This window comes from Ambystoma mexicanum, chromosome 11 (genome assembly GCF_040938575.1).
Source record: "Ambystoma mexicanum isolate Mex_15411 chromosome 11, UKY_AmexF1_1, whole genome shotgun sequence".
NCBI classification, from domain to species: domain Eukaryota; kingdom Metazoa; phylum Chordata; class Amphibia; order Caudata; family Ambystomatidae; genus Ambystoma; species Ambystoma mexicanum.
Window position 1 is genome coordinate 605639314 of NC_090934.1, and position 17692 is coordinate 605657005.

Here is a 17692-nt window from a genome sequence, read left to right on the forward strand (position 1 = left end):
TGTGGGGACTACAAGTGGCAGATATTTCCGTTTGATCCTCAGTCTCGTTGTGGACTTTGTCTGGAGCTGGACTAAGACAATGACAGCTGTGCACCACTTGGCCAGTGGTGAGTGGGTGGGCAAAATGTGTATGGCACTCCATGAAGTTGACAAGGGTACTGCATGCTTTCTGACCCAAAGGTGAAATTCCACTCTGTCACCGCTCCATGCCCAGATGCTACAGTGCCAGGGTGTTTTTTGAGGAAAAAGAATCCAGGAAACAGCACCAGCAATATCCTGCTCCTTAGTTCCCCTACGGAAACTCCATACTCTCTTCCACCGCAGCAAGTGATAGACTTTCATCCTTGCCAAGCTTGAACTTATTTGTAAACTGTCACTAGTGTGGATGACTCTGGTGACTGCACCGGTCATGCCAGTGGTTGGGCCCATCCCTCTTTCATTGGACAATGGAGGCCTCTGTACACCCCAACACTGCATGCCTCTGAGCACAAGCTGGGTGTGAGTTCTGGTCTGATACCAACTCTCCGTCGTTAGGCTTCTGTTCTATGAGGTTACAACTGTCACTTTCAAGTCTGTTGCAAGTTCTTCACCCCCAATTTCCATGGTAAAGCTGATATGCAGGCCCCTTATCTCTCACCAGTTCCAGAGCTAGGAGCCCCCAAGCTGCCCATGTTGAGGACATTGTTGGTGGGGTTGCTGACTTGGCTTCTTTTTGGCCTGGAATGCATGAGCCAAGGAATTAATGTTGATCTCCCTGAGGATTTCTGGAAACTGCCATCTAGGAACCTAATCTTGAATGCCCTGGAAATACTCGGTCTCCCAGTTGCAATGTCTAAGAGGGAGTTACATTCTCTCATGTGTATTTTGGCACAGGACACCTATCACAAATACCACTATCCTTCAGCGAGGGTCTGACTGACCTGGTTTTGGCTATTGGGCAAAAACCTTCTTTCTGTACCAGTTGTGTCCAAGAAGGTGGCCCATAAACATTATCCTGCACTATGGGGGCATTGTTTGCTTTCTACTCAACCTACTCCAAAGAGGTTAATCGTACATGCATAAGGCTGGTTCACGACCTATGACTTTTTGGATGCTGCCCACTCAAGTCAAAAGAAACTTGATGCCTTTCACTTTGTTTTATGGAACCTGTCCTTACATATGGCTAATTACATGCTTAGTTTAGCTATGTTCACCTAGTGGAATGTATTAAAGGAGGCACATGCCACAGGAAATACAGGCCCCCGTTCAACAGATGGTAGTGGTTTTCAAGTAAAGCTTACAAATAATTTTCTGTTTAGAAAAGTCCATGAGGACATGTGCAGTCCTTTGTCGCCACTTTTGGATGTGCATCAGTGGTTCACCCCTGATGTTCAGGCATACATTTGAACATGCCCTTTGATTTGATTTAATCTGTGTGTATCCAACGCTGACGAGTCACTCCATAAATGTAATACTTGGCCATTTCAGCTACTTCCTTATTTGCTTTTAATTGCACCTGGGTAACCGTGCATTAGGTGCTTGCGCGTCGTCACAATGTGATGAGGAATTACACAAACTTCCTTGATGACTACATTGACTGGTACGTTGGAAGTTCATAAATCTGCTGCTGACCACAGTGTTGAAGCCACCCCTCCTGCTTTTTTGTGTACTGTTTAACATGCTTTAACATTTATATTATATTAATATGATTTTCACTTGTATTTTAAGACTTGTGGTGGATCAGGAGGACAAGGATCCTTGTAAGACATGTGTGAATTTTATTTTGTTAGAGAAAAGGAAAAGGCCTACCTTTCCATACTTCTATTGGTAGTTCCCTACCTAACAAAACCAGCTAAGGTGCTTGGCAGTGAAAATGTCTTAAAAGAGTAAGTCCACTATCCAAACTGACCATACCATTATCTTAATGACTTCAGGCAGGAGAAGGACTCCCTTGTCCTGCGTTTTGCCTCCAGCAGTGTTATGCTCAATAGTTGATCTTCAACTAGTCTCTTGAGACTTCCCTGATCAGCTCATACAGTTCCCTCAAGACTTCTTTAAGCCTTGACTTCTTTTAATATCCAACTCCTTTGTCTCTTTATTGATATTTTCTCAACTTGACCGTGTTTTCCTTTCTCTTAAGCCTTTCGCAGATTCTGTCTCGTGAAATTCTTTTCCTTTTTATACATTTCACTCTTTTTCCTCTGTATTATATCTTTCTTTGAACAAATATTTCAGTTTATTTGTTTTTCTTGTAATCTCCTCTTCCTTTTTACTGATGTTCTTTTTACTTGGACTGTGCCGAGTATGAATATATTTTTTGTGATTCTCATTCACTTCTCTTTCTTCTACTGGGATTCTGTCTTTTTCTTGATTGAGGTAAACATCAACATTCTTGTAATGATACTTTCTCAATCTTCTTATCACCTCTTTATCTTCACTGAGACTAGTATGAACACTCTTGTAATGATTCTCCTTTAATTCTCTTACACCTCATTATCGTCATTGAGACGAGTATCATCACTCTTGTAATGTTTCTTCTTTATTTCTCTTATTGTCACTGAGACGACCATGAAAATTCTGATTATGATTTGCTGTCTCCCTCCCGGGCCTCCCACTTTCCCTGTTACCTGACAACCCCAGGGAATGCCCCACCAGGATCTCTCTTTTTCGGCTCTGGCTCCTGGCTTTGCCTGCCCGACTTTGTTCTTTCGTTAAATTTCTCATCCTGTGTCTCTTCAGTTTGGGTGGCTTTCCAGTATTCCATATACCGGTACATCACAATGCTTCTTCCAAGTTGTGGTATCAACGTTGCTATAAGGACCTCCGGTCGATCATTGGTCACGTCACCACTTGTGGCTGCTTTCTCTCCTCTGCTTCGTGGGTCACCTGGAGTTCCCTGTTTATGCCACTCTCTGCTCTGACGTAGCCGTGGGCCTTTCCCACTTGTCTCGCTCACAGTCTCTCCCTCCCTGCATCCTCCTACTTATTCCTCCTCGTCCCAGTAAAAATGGTGTTTGCCATTTAAAGGGATAGTTGCAGTTTCCGCATCCTTGGTTTTTCCTCATACAGTCCTTTCTAGAATATGGGCCTCAGCACGAGTCTGGCGGTAACCCTTAAATGCGGTGGTAGTGCTATTACTGCCGCATTTAAGGGTCCGCCAGATCATGGGCTTGGCGGATTTGCCCCCAGCTCTGAGCTGGGGGCAAATCCGCCACGATTTTGCTGAGTTTCGGCGCTATTACCGCCGGCGGTAACGGTGTGAAAATTCCCCATTGGGCCCAATGGGGGATGGGGAATTCCCGAATGGGCCCAATGGGGAATGGGAACCAACCATTCCGCCAAACCCGTGATCCGGCGCTAATAACACTGGGGGGTTTGGCGGTAGGGCTAATAGCCCCAGCGGTAATACTGCCAGGGTTACCGCCCAACTGGTGATGAGGCCCTATGTCTGAAGGGTTGATATTGGAGTGATCCTTAGGGAGTACCTCATAGGAACGGGAGTCCTTGTTCCCAAAGGGGAATATCGACAGGTGATGTCCCGCTCTCCTCAACACCTAGGGAGGGTGTTTTGGGGCGGGCTCATCTCCCTAGCCTCACAGGTGGGGTCTTCCACTTGGGGACAAGGGACGAATTCCCTCGATTTGTCACAGACCCCATTAAGATCAAGTATGTCTTACTAATACAATTATCCTTCTGTAGATCTCCTTTTAAGTTAGCACAATAAAGACCTTATAAGGAAATCATTCGATTCCTTTTTTTTAAAGGCTTGTTAATGTAATGTGTAATTTCAGTATTAAGATTCTTTACTATCATGTCTGCTTTTATGGATCAAACGTGATTCTGCAGCTTTGTGTATGTTTGAAAATGTTTGTAGTCTAGCTTCCAAAAACGTTAGGATGTGCTTCTCTGTTATGTGTTTTTTTGTTTTTGCAAGACATAACTATTAACCATAAAAATCACATTTTTCCAAGGGTCGAGTTTTGTCATTATAGCTGTATGAATTCCTTGAATTATCTCTGTGATATAATTATTTTTTAATGCATGTCTTTCAGTGTATCCGGATATTTGTACTATTAGCCTAGTGGCTTTGAGCAACCCGAAAAAACATGGAGCGAAAATCGTTTTCTGGGAGGATGTGTATGGCTTTGACATGTCTTGCATGAAGAAGTCAGTTATTCCAGAGCCAGTGGTGGAAGTTGTAGAACCAGAGACATTGATTTCAGAGCCCTGCATCATAAAGGTACAGTGCATAACTGAAACTGCTTCATTTTTATGTGTACAGAACAATTGTTTGCAAAAGGCTTTTTGGACCCGTACTACTACAGACCTTTGTGCCATGTGTGTGTGGTCATATGGAGAAACTAGAGACTCCACGCAATTTGTCTTTTTTGTGACATTGAGCAGTTGACTCAAATACCTCTTTTCACTGAAATATGTGATGCAATGGGTAAAATGCGTACATTCCGGGCTTTCAGTGGCTCTCTAATGGCCACCAAAACAAGTGTTCACGATGCTTTCAACCAATGCCTATAGCTCTGGCTAACTTCCTCACCATATCCAGATGATCAGATTGTCAAATATTAGGTCAACCAATCAATAGCAGTAAAGAAAGGATTAGTCACAAAATACTAAACAAGTATTAACTTAATGCCTTTGATACTTGTAATAACAGTGGGTAGTGGATATATGTAAGCACTTGGTGGAAAAGACTGTGTGACAACCTGTAGCAGTAGACTTTGAAGGGACATTGCTGATGGATTCCTTTCGTTATGTGGTGCACTGTAGCTCTTCATTTTACGCTTGAGGTTGTTGGCACCCATTACTCCTGATGCCACGCCATGGGTGGTATCCCTGGAGCCGACTGCTGCACATGATCTTAATTCCTTGTTTCTGCATGCCCAGATGCAGCTTTGGAATGCAAATGCTTCGCTTTTTACCAACTACACCATGTCTTCCTTAACAATGTCTGCCTTAAAGCCATGCAAGTGCTGCACAAGTCTTGTGTCAATGTTGGATCTTCACTTCACCTTTGCTGATTGACCCTGGGTCACGAAACTGAGGAGTGTAGCTCTTACCAATCCTTAGGGAGTCATCACTGCTTTGCACACTTCAAGTCTTCAGCCTCTAGAGAACAGGAGAAGCTCCAGTACACTGTCAAAGAATTGGGGAAATCTTGGTCCTATGAGGAAACAGAGAGAAATTAACCAAAGGAAAAGAGGTGCAGTAGAACAGGTTTTCCGAGTTAGTCTTCCTCCAAATGCCACTACTCCTCCATGAAGAAACCACAACATTTCTCCAGCTTCAATGATTTGGCCTCGGAGTCGGAGGAATCACTGCCTCCATTTGTGCAAGCACTGCTCCCCCTAGCTCCTCCAGACAGTACCAGTGGAAGGATTTCTGCCAAAAGATGCTCTACTTGTTTACGAGGGCTGAGCAGAATTGGTGCGAGTGGTGAAACAGTGGCCTGCTGCGCCTTCCAAGGCTGGTAGAGGATTACTTTACACCCACCCCCGCGCAGCTGTAGGCTCGGGACAGTACTTGGAACCAGAGGTCACTTTTCTTCCACACAATGCATCTCGGCTTTTGAGCGTAGAAGCCTCATTGCCAAGCTATTTGGTGCAGGTTTCTTTCAGAAATAACCTGAGTGCCAGAAATGTACCCTGGATTCCAGGAGTGAGTACCTAACCAGGTTTGGTTGGATGTGTTTTGAGGAAGAGAATCTGGTCCCCTGAGGTCGGAAATCGAGGGGGAAGAGTTTTGCGACTTCCCTTAGGAGTTTCTCGATCAGGATTAGTTGCCTTTCTTCCTTGGCCTCCTATCTCTGGGATACCATTGGCCTTGACACCTCTCCTCAAGTTGATTCTTTGCTAGCTTCTCCAAATGGTTCTACCCAGGTTGCTGTGCCCTTCCAGCGCATAATTGCCAAGGCAATTGAATGCTTGGGGGGGTCGGGGGAGATCCCTACTTCTTCAATTGCCAAAAGGCAACATGACCTTACAGATATTTTGAAGCAGCATCCTAACGCAGAGTACCTCCTCCCTTTTCCACTGTAATTTCTGAGCATGCATGTTTTGTGTTGGCGGAACCTGCTTTTACTTGAGCGTACTGGCAAATACATATCAAGGAAACAGACACGCACCCTTTTACCTGGTATGGTTCTAAGCCCATCCTTTACCTGAAAGTTTAGTTGTCCAGGCTTCCACCATACAGGGCAAGACTGCAACATTTCCCACCTTGTATCCTGATAGAGCTACCAAAGAGTGTGATACACTGGGGTAGAAATTCTTTGTTTTCAATAGTTTAGCACTTCGGAAGGTGAATGATTCCTGAAGATTCCATGTTACTCCCAATCCTTGTTGGATTTGGTATTGAAGATAAATGTTTTGGAAATGTCATTTGAATCTGTTTTGCTCACAGCCCAATTAGGCCTTGGAGAAGTATAAGGCTTCCAAGGGCAAGTCACTTGGTCTACCAGTACAATAGTCCTCCACACATTTTGTCAGTGGACATTTCCTTTTGATCCTTTGCATCCTACGCCGATAGGGCCAGAGGTGGAGTCCCCCGGCGGACTGCACCAGAGGTATAACATTTTCCAATGTAAGGGACTAGGTTCACCTAGAGAAAACATTCCCACCTCCTTTGTCCCATCACTCTGTGCCCTGTTTCCAGCCTTCTTTAATTATTCCTTTCAGCATCTTACACTGGTTGGCTGTCCTACTTTCTTTCTGAAGTGGATACACCCTATATCCGATGCCTGGGACTTGTAGCTTGTTTCCCTGGGATAATGTACCTTCCCTGGATGCCATGCTCCTGGAGAAACTGTCCGAGCGCCAGCGAGTTCAACAGTCAAACTTGTTGCTGCTTATTTTTTGGTGCTGTGGTATGCAACTCATCCACATTCTGTGGATACTGAATTTGCACAGGAACAAGGACAAGTTTAAGGTGAACTGTCTCTGTACCCTGAGAATACCTTCTTTCATATGCAGATACATCTGAAGCACAGGAAATATCTGACATTTGTAGTTGGAAGTCAACATTACCAGTTTATAGTGCCACTGCTCAAACTCTCCACTACCGCAGTGGTTTTTACAAAGCTCTTATCTTACGGTGGAGTGGATTTACGTCTTTCCCCACTTGAATAATTGCCTCATGCATTGCTGCTCCCTTTGTGTCTAAGCCCACTTATACCGCACTTGCCATCTGCTGCACGGCTCAAAATTCATATTCAATGAGCAGGAACTAAAACCAGCTGCTGGGTGTCGGGCATCATCCAGTAGGCAAGGGCTACAGGTTGGGAACCAGGAGTTAGTACTCTGCACACTACAACTCTAAATTTCACATGAGATGCACAGTACACTTTTTGTTCATTTTGCATCATCCATTGTATTTAAATGTATCATAGACTTCTCCAAATTCTTCTTTAGTTACATTCTAAACCACTGATGGTTAATGTCACAAATGCTTGTTTGTAAGGCACCAGTTGGCCTGGGGAGCCTAAAGTAGCTCCTGGTAACTGTTAATTTGAAGCTAACCAGGCTCTCCTAGACTAGAAGCAGGAGCTAAGTAGCAATTTTAAACCTTGTGCTACATTACTGTGGCATTTCCCTTGCATTCAAAAAATCCTCACCACTTCCTCACATCCCTTCCTGTTGTTTGGAGTTGTTCTGGACACACGCTTGGTCAGGGCTTTTCCACCCAGGGAGTTTCGCCAACATCTGTTGGATGTTCCAACGGTTTCAGTCCAACTTTGAATCTATGTCTTTGTTTTTCCCTACCTTCTGAGTCTCCTGGCCCCTGCATCTTTCTATTGCAAGAGGTTGACCCAATTGCTGCTATGCTTGTGGTCTCAGTTTAGAGTTAATGTGATGGACCTTTTGCAGGTCTCATCCAAAGTGTTGCATGATTTTCTGTGGAGGGGCCACAGAGACAATTAGTACTTTACCAGATCTTTGCCTCTTGGGGGCCTGGGGGACCATTTTATTTATTTGTTATTGTATTGGTTATTTGTAAGGCACCTATACAACAAATGGTGTTTGCCTCCAATATCAACCAAAAGAGTGTGTTCTTGTCATGAGGGGGGTTGTTTTGCTGATATAAAGGGACCGGCAAGCGCATGGTTCTATTTTCTTTCGAAAATGTTTTGCCGATTAAAAATCATCAAACTTTTAAATTTTGGGTGGTGTGACCTCCAATCCTCCCCTATTATTTATTCCCTATACACCACCACACCCTACTCCTTATATGCTCCCACCCCCTATTTTTCGATGATTCTTTCAGCAAAACATTTTTGGTAAAAATGATGCAAAAAAGGGGGGGGGGGGAATGAATGAAAGTCGTTCCAAGCGCATACAGCAGGAGGTTAATCAAGGAAGAACAGACAACTTAAATAAGAAAAATGGAATAGGCAGAAAAGGCATACCACAATACTGAACAAGAAGGAATGGAAACCATATACTGGAAAACAATGAGGAATACCACTAGGGGTTTGCCCAAGACGGACTTGAGACTACCCACAGAAATAAGGTACCTCAATGCCCCTGGGCAAGTTACTCTTGCAGGCACCATGCCCTGCAAGCTCATGAAAGGGGGCAGCATGAGTGGCTTCTATATCTGGACCCTAAGGCACAAACAACTACTATAGACTACAAATAGGACGAGACAAAAAAAGGGCAGGGATTGCCACCTGGAGTACAGGAGTGTTAGGCAGAAACCTGTGCAGTTCTCTTGGGGACCACTGCAAAAGATTTAGGACTACAGGTGTTGGCAGTAAACCCACTTAGTAGCAGTCTTCACCACCCAGATTTACCTGGTAGCTGTGGCTGAGCAGTCAGACTTCCCTCAAGAAGAGTTAGGCAGTATGCAAAGTATACACAATAGGCACTCAGACACAATAGCACAAGCAAACACCGAGCAGAGCTTTGGTATCAAGGTATATAATTATTTATTTAAAACACACTTATTGAAACACTCCAGCACTATTATTGTAAATCACTCTAAACACAGTTACTATTATTATATATACATTCCTTATTCCTTATCAGACAAGTCTTAGTTAACACCACTTATTTCCAGACAGAGGTGAGCGCTTAACTATAGATGACACTCCAATAAGTTAACGAAAAAGGGAGGGAAAAGGCAGAATGTAGGAAAGTACACCACACTAATACTTAGGAACTCTTAAGCAAGGCAGGAAAGTCAAAAGTTACTTGGGAGCCAAAGTCCATCGGTCGGGCCCACTCTTGGAGAGAGCAGGGCACAAATGCACCCAAGATCACACAATGACAACAGGCTTAAAAAGTCTTGCATGGAGTTTCAGAAAGGTTTTAGTTAGGTTTCAGAAAAGTTTAGCCAGGGTGTCCCAGGCTAACCCAGGGTCGAAAGCCGGGGGCTAAATCTACCCCGTACAGTCGGTTGCAAGGGAAGCCAGGCGGAACACGGTACCTTATGTGGAAAGGATCCTCCAGCGGGGGCAGTTTTTCCTGGCAGCGGTTGCAAGTCGCGGCGTCGACCAGAGGAAGAGAAGATCTCGACGTGGAGGAAAGATGAAGGTCGTTGCACTGCCAGGGAAGAAACCAGCCGCGGAGTTTTCCGGTTAAAGGTACTACCCTTTGATTCGCGGTAGTGGTAAAACCTGGTATCCCAGTTGCCGGGGTGCTTGGCACAGGCAAGGCGGCCACGAGATGCTCCAGGAAGCGAAAAAGGAAGCAGACTGGTTATCCCCACCAGTCGAAGGAAGAAGACTCTCCGGGCTGGAGATCTCCTCTGTGGTTGGGAAAAGTGGTGATACGGTTCAGCAGGGCTCCACCTGTGGTGGCGTCGTAGCACGTCGGCTCAGCTTCTCCCTCGTCGGATTCTTAGGTCCTGTGGCGACTTCTGAAGTTCGTCCCCAAAGCCCTGCTTTTATGCAGAAAACCCCCATTGACTCAGCCTAGCTGTCACTCAAACATGCTAAGTGGTGAGCCGGCCGGCTCACCACTTGGGCCAATCAGGACGGAGTGCGACTTGCGTTGCCTAGGCAACTCAGTCCAGGGTGCCTAAATCCCCCTCCACCCCTCCTAAGTACCTCAGACAGAGTGGCACCACTTTGGAGGGCTTCTGTGGAGAAGCCCGCCAAAAAGTGGAACAAAGAGCTCAACTTGGGTTGGAGTCACAGAAGCGAACACAAACGCCATTTTAGAACCGAGTTCTGGCAAAAAATACCAACCAGAGAATTAATATCAAATAAATAAACCGGCGGTATGTTCGAGGCTATAAGAATTTAATAATTAAAGTTGGTAGCCTCGAACAATGGGAAATCCCATAGGGATATATTCGCGGTCGAATATAAAAAGTAGTATCCACTGCCACCAGCCAAAACTCGATCAGGGGGGACGGAGACGTGCCCCCTTGACTAACAGACCCCGGGCAATCGAATTGCCCCGGCCAGTACGTCCACAATATGATGGTTTGTACTGGTTCTGTTCAGAATTTGAGACTAGTAAAGTCGATGGTGACTTTACATGCCCTGGGAGACAGTAGTCAGTCCCAGGGTATGGAGTCTATACTGGGGGGTCACTATGACACCCCTGTGTTACTGCACTGAGGGTGCTGTGTAACACACATCACAAAAACACATGAAGCCCTATGGAGTAAAAGACCCCATAGCCCATTCAACACATCTAGAGTCAAAGAGACGCACTCAAATCATGTCCAAGAGTGAGGGTAAAAGAGACTCACTCTTGGCAGAAGAAAAAAAATAAACCCCAAAAATCCAGCAAAGCTGCTGGGGGACTCACTAGGTTAGGAAATTCAGCCTAAACAGAGAATTCTCCCTAACAAGGAGCCAGTCTCTTCACAAAGGAATAAACAAGTTCAGACACCATCAGACACTAAGACCACCAAAATGGAAACGAGTTCAGAACAAGAAAGCAGGAATGCAGAATGCAGAACACTATAGCACAGAACTGTTGCACGCTAACAGAGGCAAGGTACTGGTGCTAGGAAACAAAGGAGGGTAGTGGTACAAGGTAACTGATTCTAGGTAGCAAAAGCAGGTTGAGAACTGGACTGGAAACAACAACCTGTGCATGTAAAAGCTACAGAACACAGGAATAGAACTAAGGTAAAAGGTGCAAACAGAGTATGACCAAGCGGATTAAAGCTTGAGACTGGGGCCGCGTGGCTAACCGTCATGTAAGAAGGATGCTTTCCAGAGGGCTCTGCTTGATGCGGCCTCAATACTGCTGAAACATCACGGTTCCACGCCGCACAAACAACTGAGAGCGGCCACAATCACTGCCAAGCTCCCCGTGCACCCTCACCTGAAGTTTGCAGCCGCTGCGACCCTCCCCCGCCATGGAGCACCGAGTTGCGGAGAGACGAGGGAGCCTGAGGAAGATGGCGCCTGCTGACTGAACAGCGTATTATGCAGGGCCCCGACCCCTCGGGTTGAGAATAACCCAGAAGCATCAGAGAGCACTGAGAAGACCCAGCGGGTGACCCGGGAGCTTGATGGAGAGCCTACACCTCGGACCGAGTGGCAGAGACACTTGCTCCACATGACAACGCAAGACCTGAGACCCGACACCCCTGTGCTCCGTAATAGGACTGGCCCTGTGAGGCCCCGTGGGCGACTGGGGCGCTGCAGGCGAGACCTGGCCCGCACTGCTGGCGGTGACGTCTGCGGCTCTGGAAGGGGGAGCAAAGAAGCGGCCTGGGCGCGACTGCCCCCAGCGAGAGTGGACGGAGCGCACGGACCATCGCGGAAGGCCCGGGCAGAGTAGGGCCGGAGACTGAGGGAGTCGGAATCCGCCGCATGAGAGAGCCCGGCAGTCCAGACCAAGGGCACAAGTTGAGGAGTCGGCGGGAGGGGTACCCTCCCTCCCCTTTTTTAAGCCCCAACTCATGACGCATCGCAGAGGCTGCGACCAAGGGCAGTCCATGGCCCGGAACGGTGCATGATAAGCGTGCACTCCACGCAGTGCATTGCAGCCGCAAACGACGGCATATATTGACATTTATACCAGCGCGCAGCCCCACTGGGTGGGTTTGGGGCAGGGCAGCACTTCACAGCAACAAAGACTCCCGGGTGCTCCACACAAGCAGTACCCACCGAAAAACAGGCAAGCAGACAGTCGCGGCCAGAGGGGTCACCCTGCACGCTGAGCAGAGAAGCACAGGGGCCTGGCAGCAGCATTACAGTAAGACCAGGAACCCACTCACCTACATCTAAGAGATTGCGAGCGACCTACGTAGCCCCCGTTGGCTACTTGGAGCGCACAACTGCTGTACCACCCCTGGCCATTGCACCAGGCAAACAGAAGCAGACCACCATGGAGACCTACACGGCAGGTAGTTCAGCCAGACCAGACACCAGCACTACCAACACAGAGACGACGCGGACCGAGTCCCTAGAACCAGCGAACTCGCAACTCCTGGAGGCCATCAAAATGCTCCAGAGGACAATGGAAAGTAAAATAGATGCAGTGTCTATTGATCTAAACTTACTTCGGCAAGATGCTCGCTCCATAGCAAGCAGAACTGAAGGGCTCGAAGCTCAGGTTCGCGAGAACACAGAGGCCAAAACTAAGCTCCTTAGGGATGTCGACGGACTGGCGCAAAAGGTAAAAAACCTGGAAGATGGAGCCGATGAAGTCGAAGGGCGGGCGTGCCGAAATAACATTAGAATTTTAGGCCTGCCAGAGGGCATCGAAGGAAACAACCCCACGAACTGTATTGAGGATTTCCTACTGCAAGAAATTGGGGCTGGGAAATTAACACAAGGCTTCAACATCGAAAGAGCCCATCGATCCCTACCCAGGCCAATAATAGCTAAAGTGCTCAACTACAGAGACAGAGACGCGATCCTAGCCTTCTCGAGGTCAGGTTGCCGCATACAAAGAGACTCAGCAAAGATATCCATATATCCGGATTACATTTTCCAAGTCCAGATGAAGAGAGCCCAATTTATTTACACCAAAGCTAGATTGAAGAATGCAAGCCTACGCTACATACTTCTCTATCCAGCAAGACTGAAAGTGCTACATAATAATAAAGCACACCTGTCCGACACGCCGGCAGAAGCCAGAGAGTGGATGGATAGAGAACAGTTCCCCGACCTCGAAGCGAAAGAGCGCAATCCACGGCAATCTGCAACCTAAACCTCCATCGTGACCCAGCAATGGGACAAGGCACACACTGAGAATGTAACTACATCCTGATGCAGCAAGATCGATCCTCGCAAGAGCCACACTGGAAACGGTCTGCTCTTTTTTTTTTATTATTTTTTAAAATTTTATTTTTGGCGGCAGAAGGTTACATGGTACAAACAGCAAGATTTCAAGCACGGGCACATGTTGCAAAGTGGAGTGATACATAAAGCATAGTACAATGGTAAACAGCAACGTCAGGCATAGGTCACATAAGATTTACACAAGTATATGTTCATATAGTAGGGGTAGCTACGGAAGGAGTGGGGGAGAAGCCGGGGCTGGAGGCGTTCGTGCTTCTATTGTTAAGGTAAGAGTTGAATTCCATCCATATGTTCTTGGGGCGAGAGGTGGCAGGGAGCATGGATATGAATTCTTCCTCACAATTACGTGACCAAGTGAGCATATGGAGCCACTTCCGGTGGGATGGAGGGAAGGGACTCTTCCAATTCTGAAGAATGCATTTTTTGGCTATCATACAACCAATATTAAGGAATCTAGCTGAACTTCTAGTGTCATCGGTCCCCCATGCACCAAACAGGACGGCCAGCGGGTCCGGGTCTACCACCGTTTCAGTGATAGCAGAGAGTGTTTCTAGGATACCCTCCCAGAATCCAAGCAGTTTGTTACACGACCAGAACATGTGTAGGTGATCAGCCTCTGTCGCCCCGCAGCGGGGGCAAGGGTGCGCTGCAGTACGGGCGAACCTCGAGGTTCTATACGGAGTGTAATAAAGTCTATTTAGAAGTTTGTATTGCATGGCGCGAAAACGGAAATTGAGAGAGACTCTTTGGGTGTGTAGGCACATACCCTCCCAGGCCCCATCCGATAGTTCCAGACCCAGGTCGCTGGCCCATTCATCTTGTGCCCTGAAAGTGGGAGTAGGGGAAGCAGCCTGAAATATCTTGTAGAGTGAGGAGACCACTCCACGAGCACCACCCGAATTGGCAATGTATGCGATGGCCGGGTTGTCTGGGGGCTCGTTCGGGAATGTGGGCCATTTGGAGCGAAACGCAGCCCGTAATCTATAGTATTGGAGGGTTTCCAAGGCGGTCCCGGTATGTGCCGGTTTCCAAGAGAGGGGGTCAATGAACCTGCCTTTGGGATAGAAGTCCGTCAGTGCCTGGTAACCCAGCATCCCCCAGTGTCGGGCCAGCGCTGCATCGTGGGTTGGTTCCAGGCCGGGAAAGGCCCACACAGGGAGCCACTTGTAGTACGGGGAGGCTCCAGGCGTCTGGAATAGTAGGCGCGCCCAGGCTAAAAGAGTCGTATTGAGAGGGTCAATGGGAGAGTCGGGTGTGTATTGACGATGCAGTATAATGGACATTAGATCGGTACCAGCAGTTGCAAGTTTTTCCAGTTTGACATGGGGACGCATTGGTGTACCAGGATACCAGTGAGTAGCATGTTGGGCCTGAGCTGCGTGCCAGTAAAGTGATAGATCCGGAGCCGTGAGTCCCCCCTAGCCTGTATGGAAGCGTCATGTCCATCCACTTTTTACGTACTGCGCCCGAGTGCCAAAGGAACTGCGCAAATAATGTGTGTAGCCTGGAAAAATAGGCCTTCCCAGGCCATACGGGTACGTTGCTAAACGTGTAGAGAAGTTTGGGGAGCAGAATCATTTTAATGAGGGAGAGCCGTCCAGCAATGGATAGTGGGAGGGGACGCCACCGGAGGGCTTTGGTCTCAACTGTTCGTGATACCGCAACGTAATTATCAGCAAGGAGGGTGGATTTAGCTAAGGATATGTGTACGCCCAGATATCTGACACCATTCGGTGACCAGCGGAGGGGGTATTCAGAGACGGGTCGCTGGGTAGATTTAGTGAGCGGGAAGATCTCCGATTTGGAATAGTTAATAGTGAAGCCGGAGTGGGTGCCAATGCGGGTGATATCCCTCAGTATTGAGTCCAGGTGTGTCGCTGGGTCTCTGATATATAACAAAACGTCGTCGGCGTATAGAGATATGACTTCGGGGCTGTCTTTCAATCTTATTCCCTTGCGGGCGTGATGTGCACGGACATAATCTGCCATTGGTTCTATTGCTAGAGCGAACAGTATTGGAGAAAAAGGGCATCCCTGTCGGGTACCTCTAAAGAGTGTAAAAAGGTCAGATGTTAGTGTATTGGTTCTAACCCGCGCCACGGGAGAGGTGTATAGCAATTTGATGAACCTAATCATGTTCGGTCCAATGCCCATAGTCTCCAGCACCAGCCAGGTGTATCTCCAGGAGACCATATCAAAGGCCTTTTGTGCGTCCAGTGTGACCGCCACCGCCTGCACATCCTGGTCGATGCGGGACATTACGTTAAATAGTCTTCTGATGTTATGGGAGGTGGACCTACCAGGTACAAAGCCGGCCTGGTCTTCATGGACCAAGTATGTCATAATGGTCAGAAATCGGTTCGCTATAATTTTTGCGAAGATCTTTTTGTCGAGGTTCATAAGGGAGAGGGGTCTATAGGACCCACATTCATCGTCCGGTTTGTCAGGCTTGAGCAACACTGTGATGGCTGCCTTGCGCATGGAAAGGGGGAGGATAGAGACTCGGAGCGATTCATCCCAGACCTCAAGTAGCTTGGGGGCGAGTATGGAAACGTGTTCCCGGTAGAAATCGGCGGTCAAGCCGTCAGGCCCCGGGGCTTTGCCCTTGGGTAGGTCGGAGATGGCCGTCACTATCTCATCAAGTGTAATTGGGGAATCTAGTTCATCTCGAGTGGTGGAGGAGATCTCTGTGGTGGGGATCCGGTCGAGGAGTTCTCGCATATGTTGTTCAGTGTGCTCAGCAGGCTGAGAGTAGAGAGACCTGTAGAACTCGGTGAATGTGTCTAGGATTTGCTGGTCAGCCCACTGAACATTTCCCTGTTCATCTTTAAGAGAGGTGATTTGCGTTCGGCCAGATTCCCATTTGATTAGTGTTGCTAACGTTTTCCCGGGCCTATTTCCCTCACCATATTTCCTGGCTGCTTGAGGGCGGCCAAGGAATTGTATTTCGCTGACGGCAAGTTTGTTGAATGCCTGAAGTTCATCGGAGATCTGGGCAAGTTTGGCATGGTCGGCACCCCGAGGCACCTTGCAGTTCCAGTTGCTTCAGTTTGCTTTCAGACCGGCCCAATGCTGTTCTAATTGATTTCAACACCCCAGCCTCCCGGGAGATGGACATTCCCCTTATATATACCTTGAAGGCGTCCCATCTTACTGCAGCAGAAGTGTCTCGGAGAGTGTTTAATTCGAAGAAAGACAGAATGTCAGCAAGTATTTCAGCCTTGAATACAACATCTCGTAGAGCATCAGATTTGAAACGCCAGGTGCTAAACGTCGGAGCAGGTATCCCCAGTCTAGCCAAGAGTGTAATTGGGGCATGATCAGACAGCGTGCGAGGTAGGATCTGGGAGTCGACAACCCCTCCCATGACACCTTTGGAGACAAAAAAGAGGTCTATCCTAGAGGAGCTATCATGCACCGATGAGTAATAAGTGTAATCCCTTAGATGGGGATGTAGCATTCTCCAGGCATCGCAGATGTCAAGGGTCTTAATGTGAGAGTGCAGTCTGCGTGCAGCACTGAACAAAGGCCGGGAAGTGGTACCAGTTCTATCTAGGGCCGTATCAAGGATAAGGTTTAAATCTCCCCCCCAAAGGATCGGTGTGCCCACATATCTCAGCAGTATGGTGGTGATCTTGTCAAAAAAATCGGGAGAGTCCACATTGGGGCAATAGGTGTTGACAAGTAGATATTCTTTGTTGGCCAAGGAACAGTGTAGTATTACATAACGTCCCTCAGGGTCAGTGTAATTTTTGTGCAATGTAAACTTAATGGATTTATGAATCATGGTTAGAACCCCCCTTGATTGAGTGGAGTAGGAGGTAAAAAATCTAGCAGGTCCCCATGCTGGGGCCATGGTTCTAGGAATGTGGCCATTGGAGTGTGTCTCCTGTAGGAGCAGTATTTTGCAGCAATGTCTGTTGGCATAAGCCACGATTTTACGCGCCTTGGAGTGGTTGCTTACCCCACGAACATTCCATGACATTATGACGGTAGCCATCGCAGCAACTGATACACCATTATGTAACACGTATTCTCAATGAACATCTAGGATCCAACAATAGTGTGTGTCCCTAAGCTTGAAGTTAAACTCGCGATCACGGCCCATTAGTGCTCGCTCCATGCAACCTCGTGTGCCTTTATAGAAAACACCCAGTATTCCCCCCCCCCACCCTCACCACCAACCCAAGGTTAGCAGTGTACCCCCCACCCACCCCAAACAGCGCACAGTCGGATCGGCCCCAACATGGACCGGCCTGTGCAAGAGCCCAACAGGGGCAGAACCAAAACAAAAGTACAAAATGCAGTGCAATCGCAGTGGGGTGCGCTATTGCCGTGTGCTAGCACGCTTGGGACCCAAGGGTGTCCGTAAGAAATTAAACAGTGTTCGCGGTTTAGTAATGCCTGTCGCAACATCTGTATGCAGCTGTGTCGGCCCCAGTATATAACAGAAACATGCAGCATTCAACAAAGACAGGAAGT

General features: G+C 47.6%; 1 protein-coding gene across 2 annotated transcripts in view; it reads left to right on the forward strand.

Moving 5' to 3' along the window:
* Window positions 1-17692, forward strand: part of PRMT3 (protein arginine methyltransferase 3) — a 2239468-nt gene that overhangs the window by 1699814 nt on the left and 521962 nt on the right. For both annotated transcript variants that reach the window (XM_069623482.1, XM_069623481.1), the window contains exon 12: window positions 4032-4219. In XM_069623482.1, the coding sequence (XP_069479583.1) occupies window positions 4032-4219 (188 nt within the window). The remainder of the gene's footprint in view (window positions 1-4031; window positions 4220-17692) is intronic.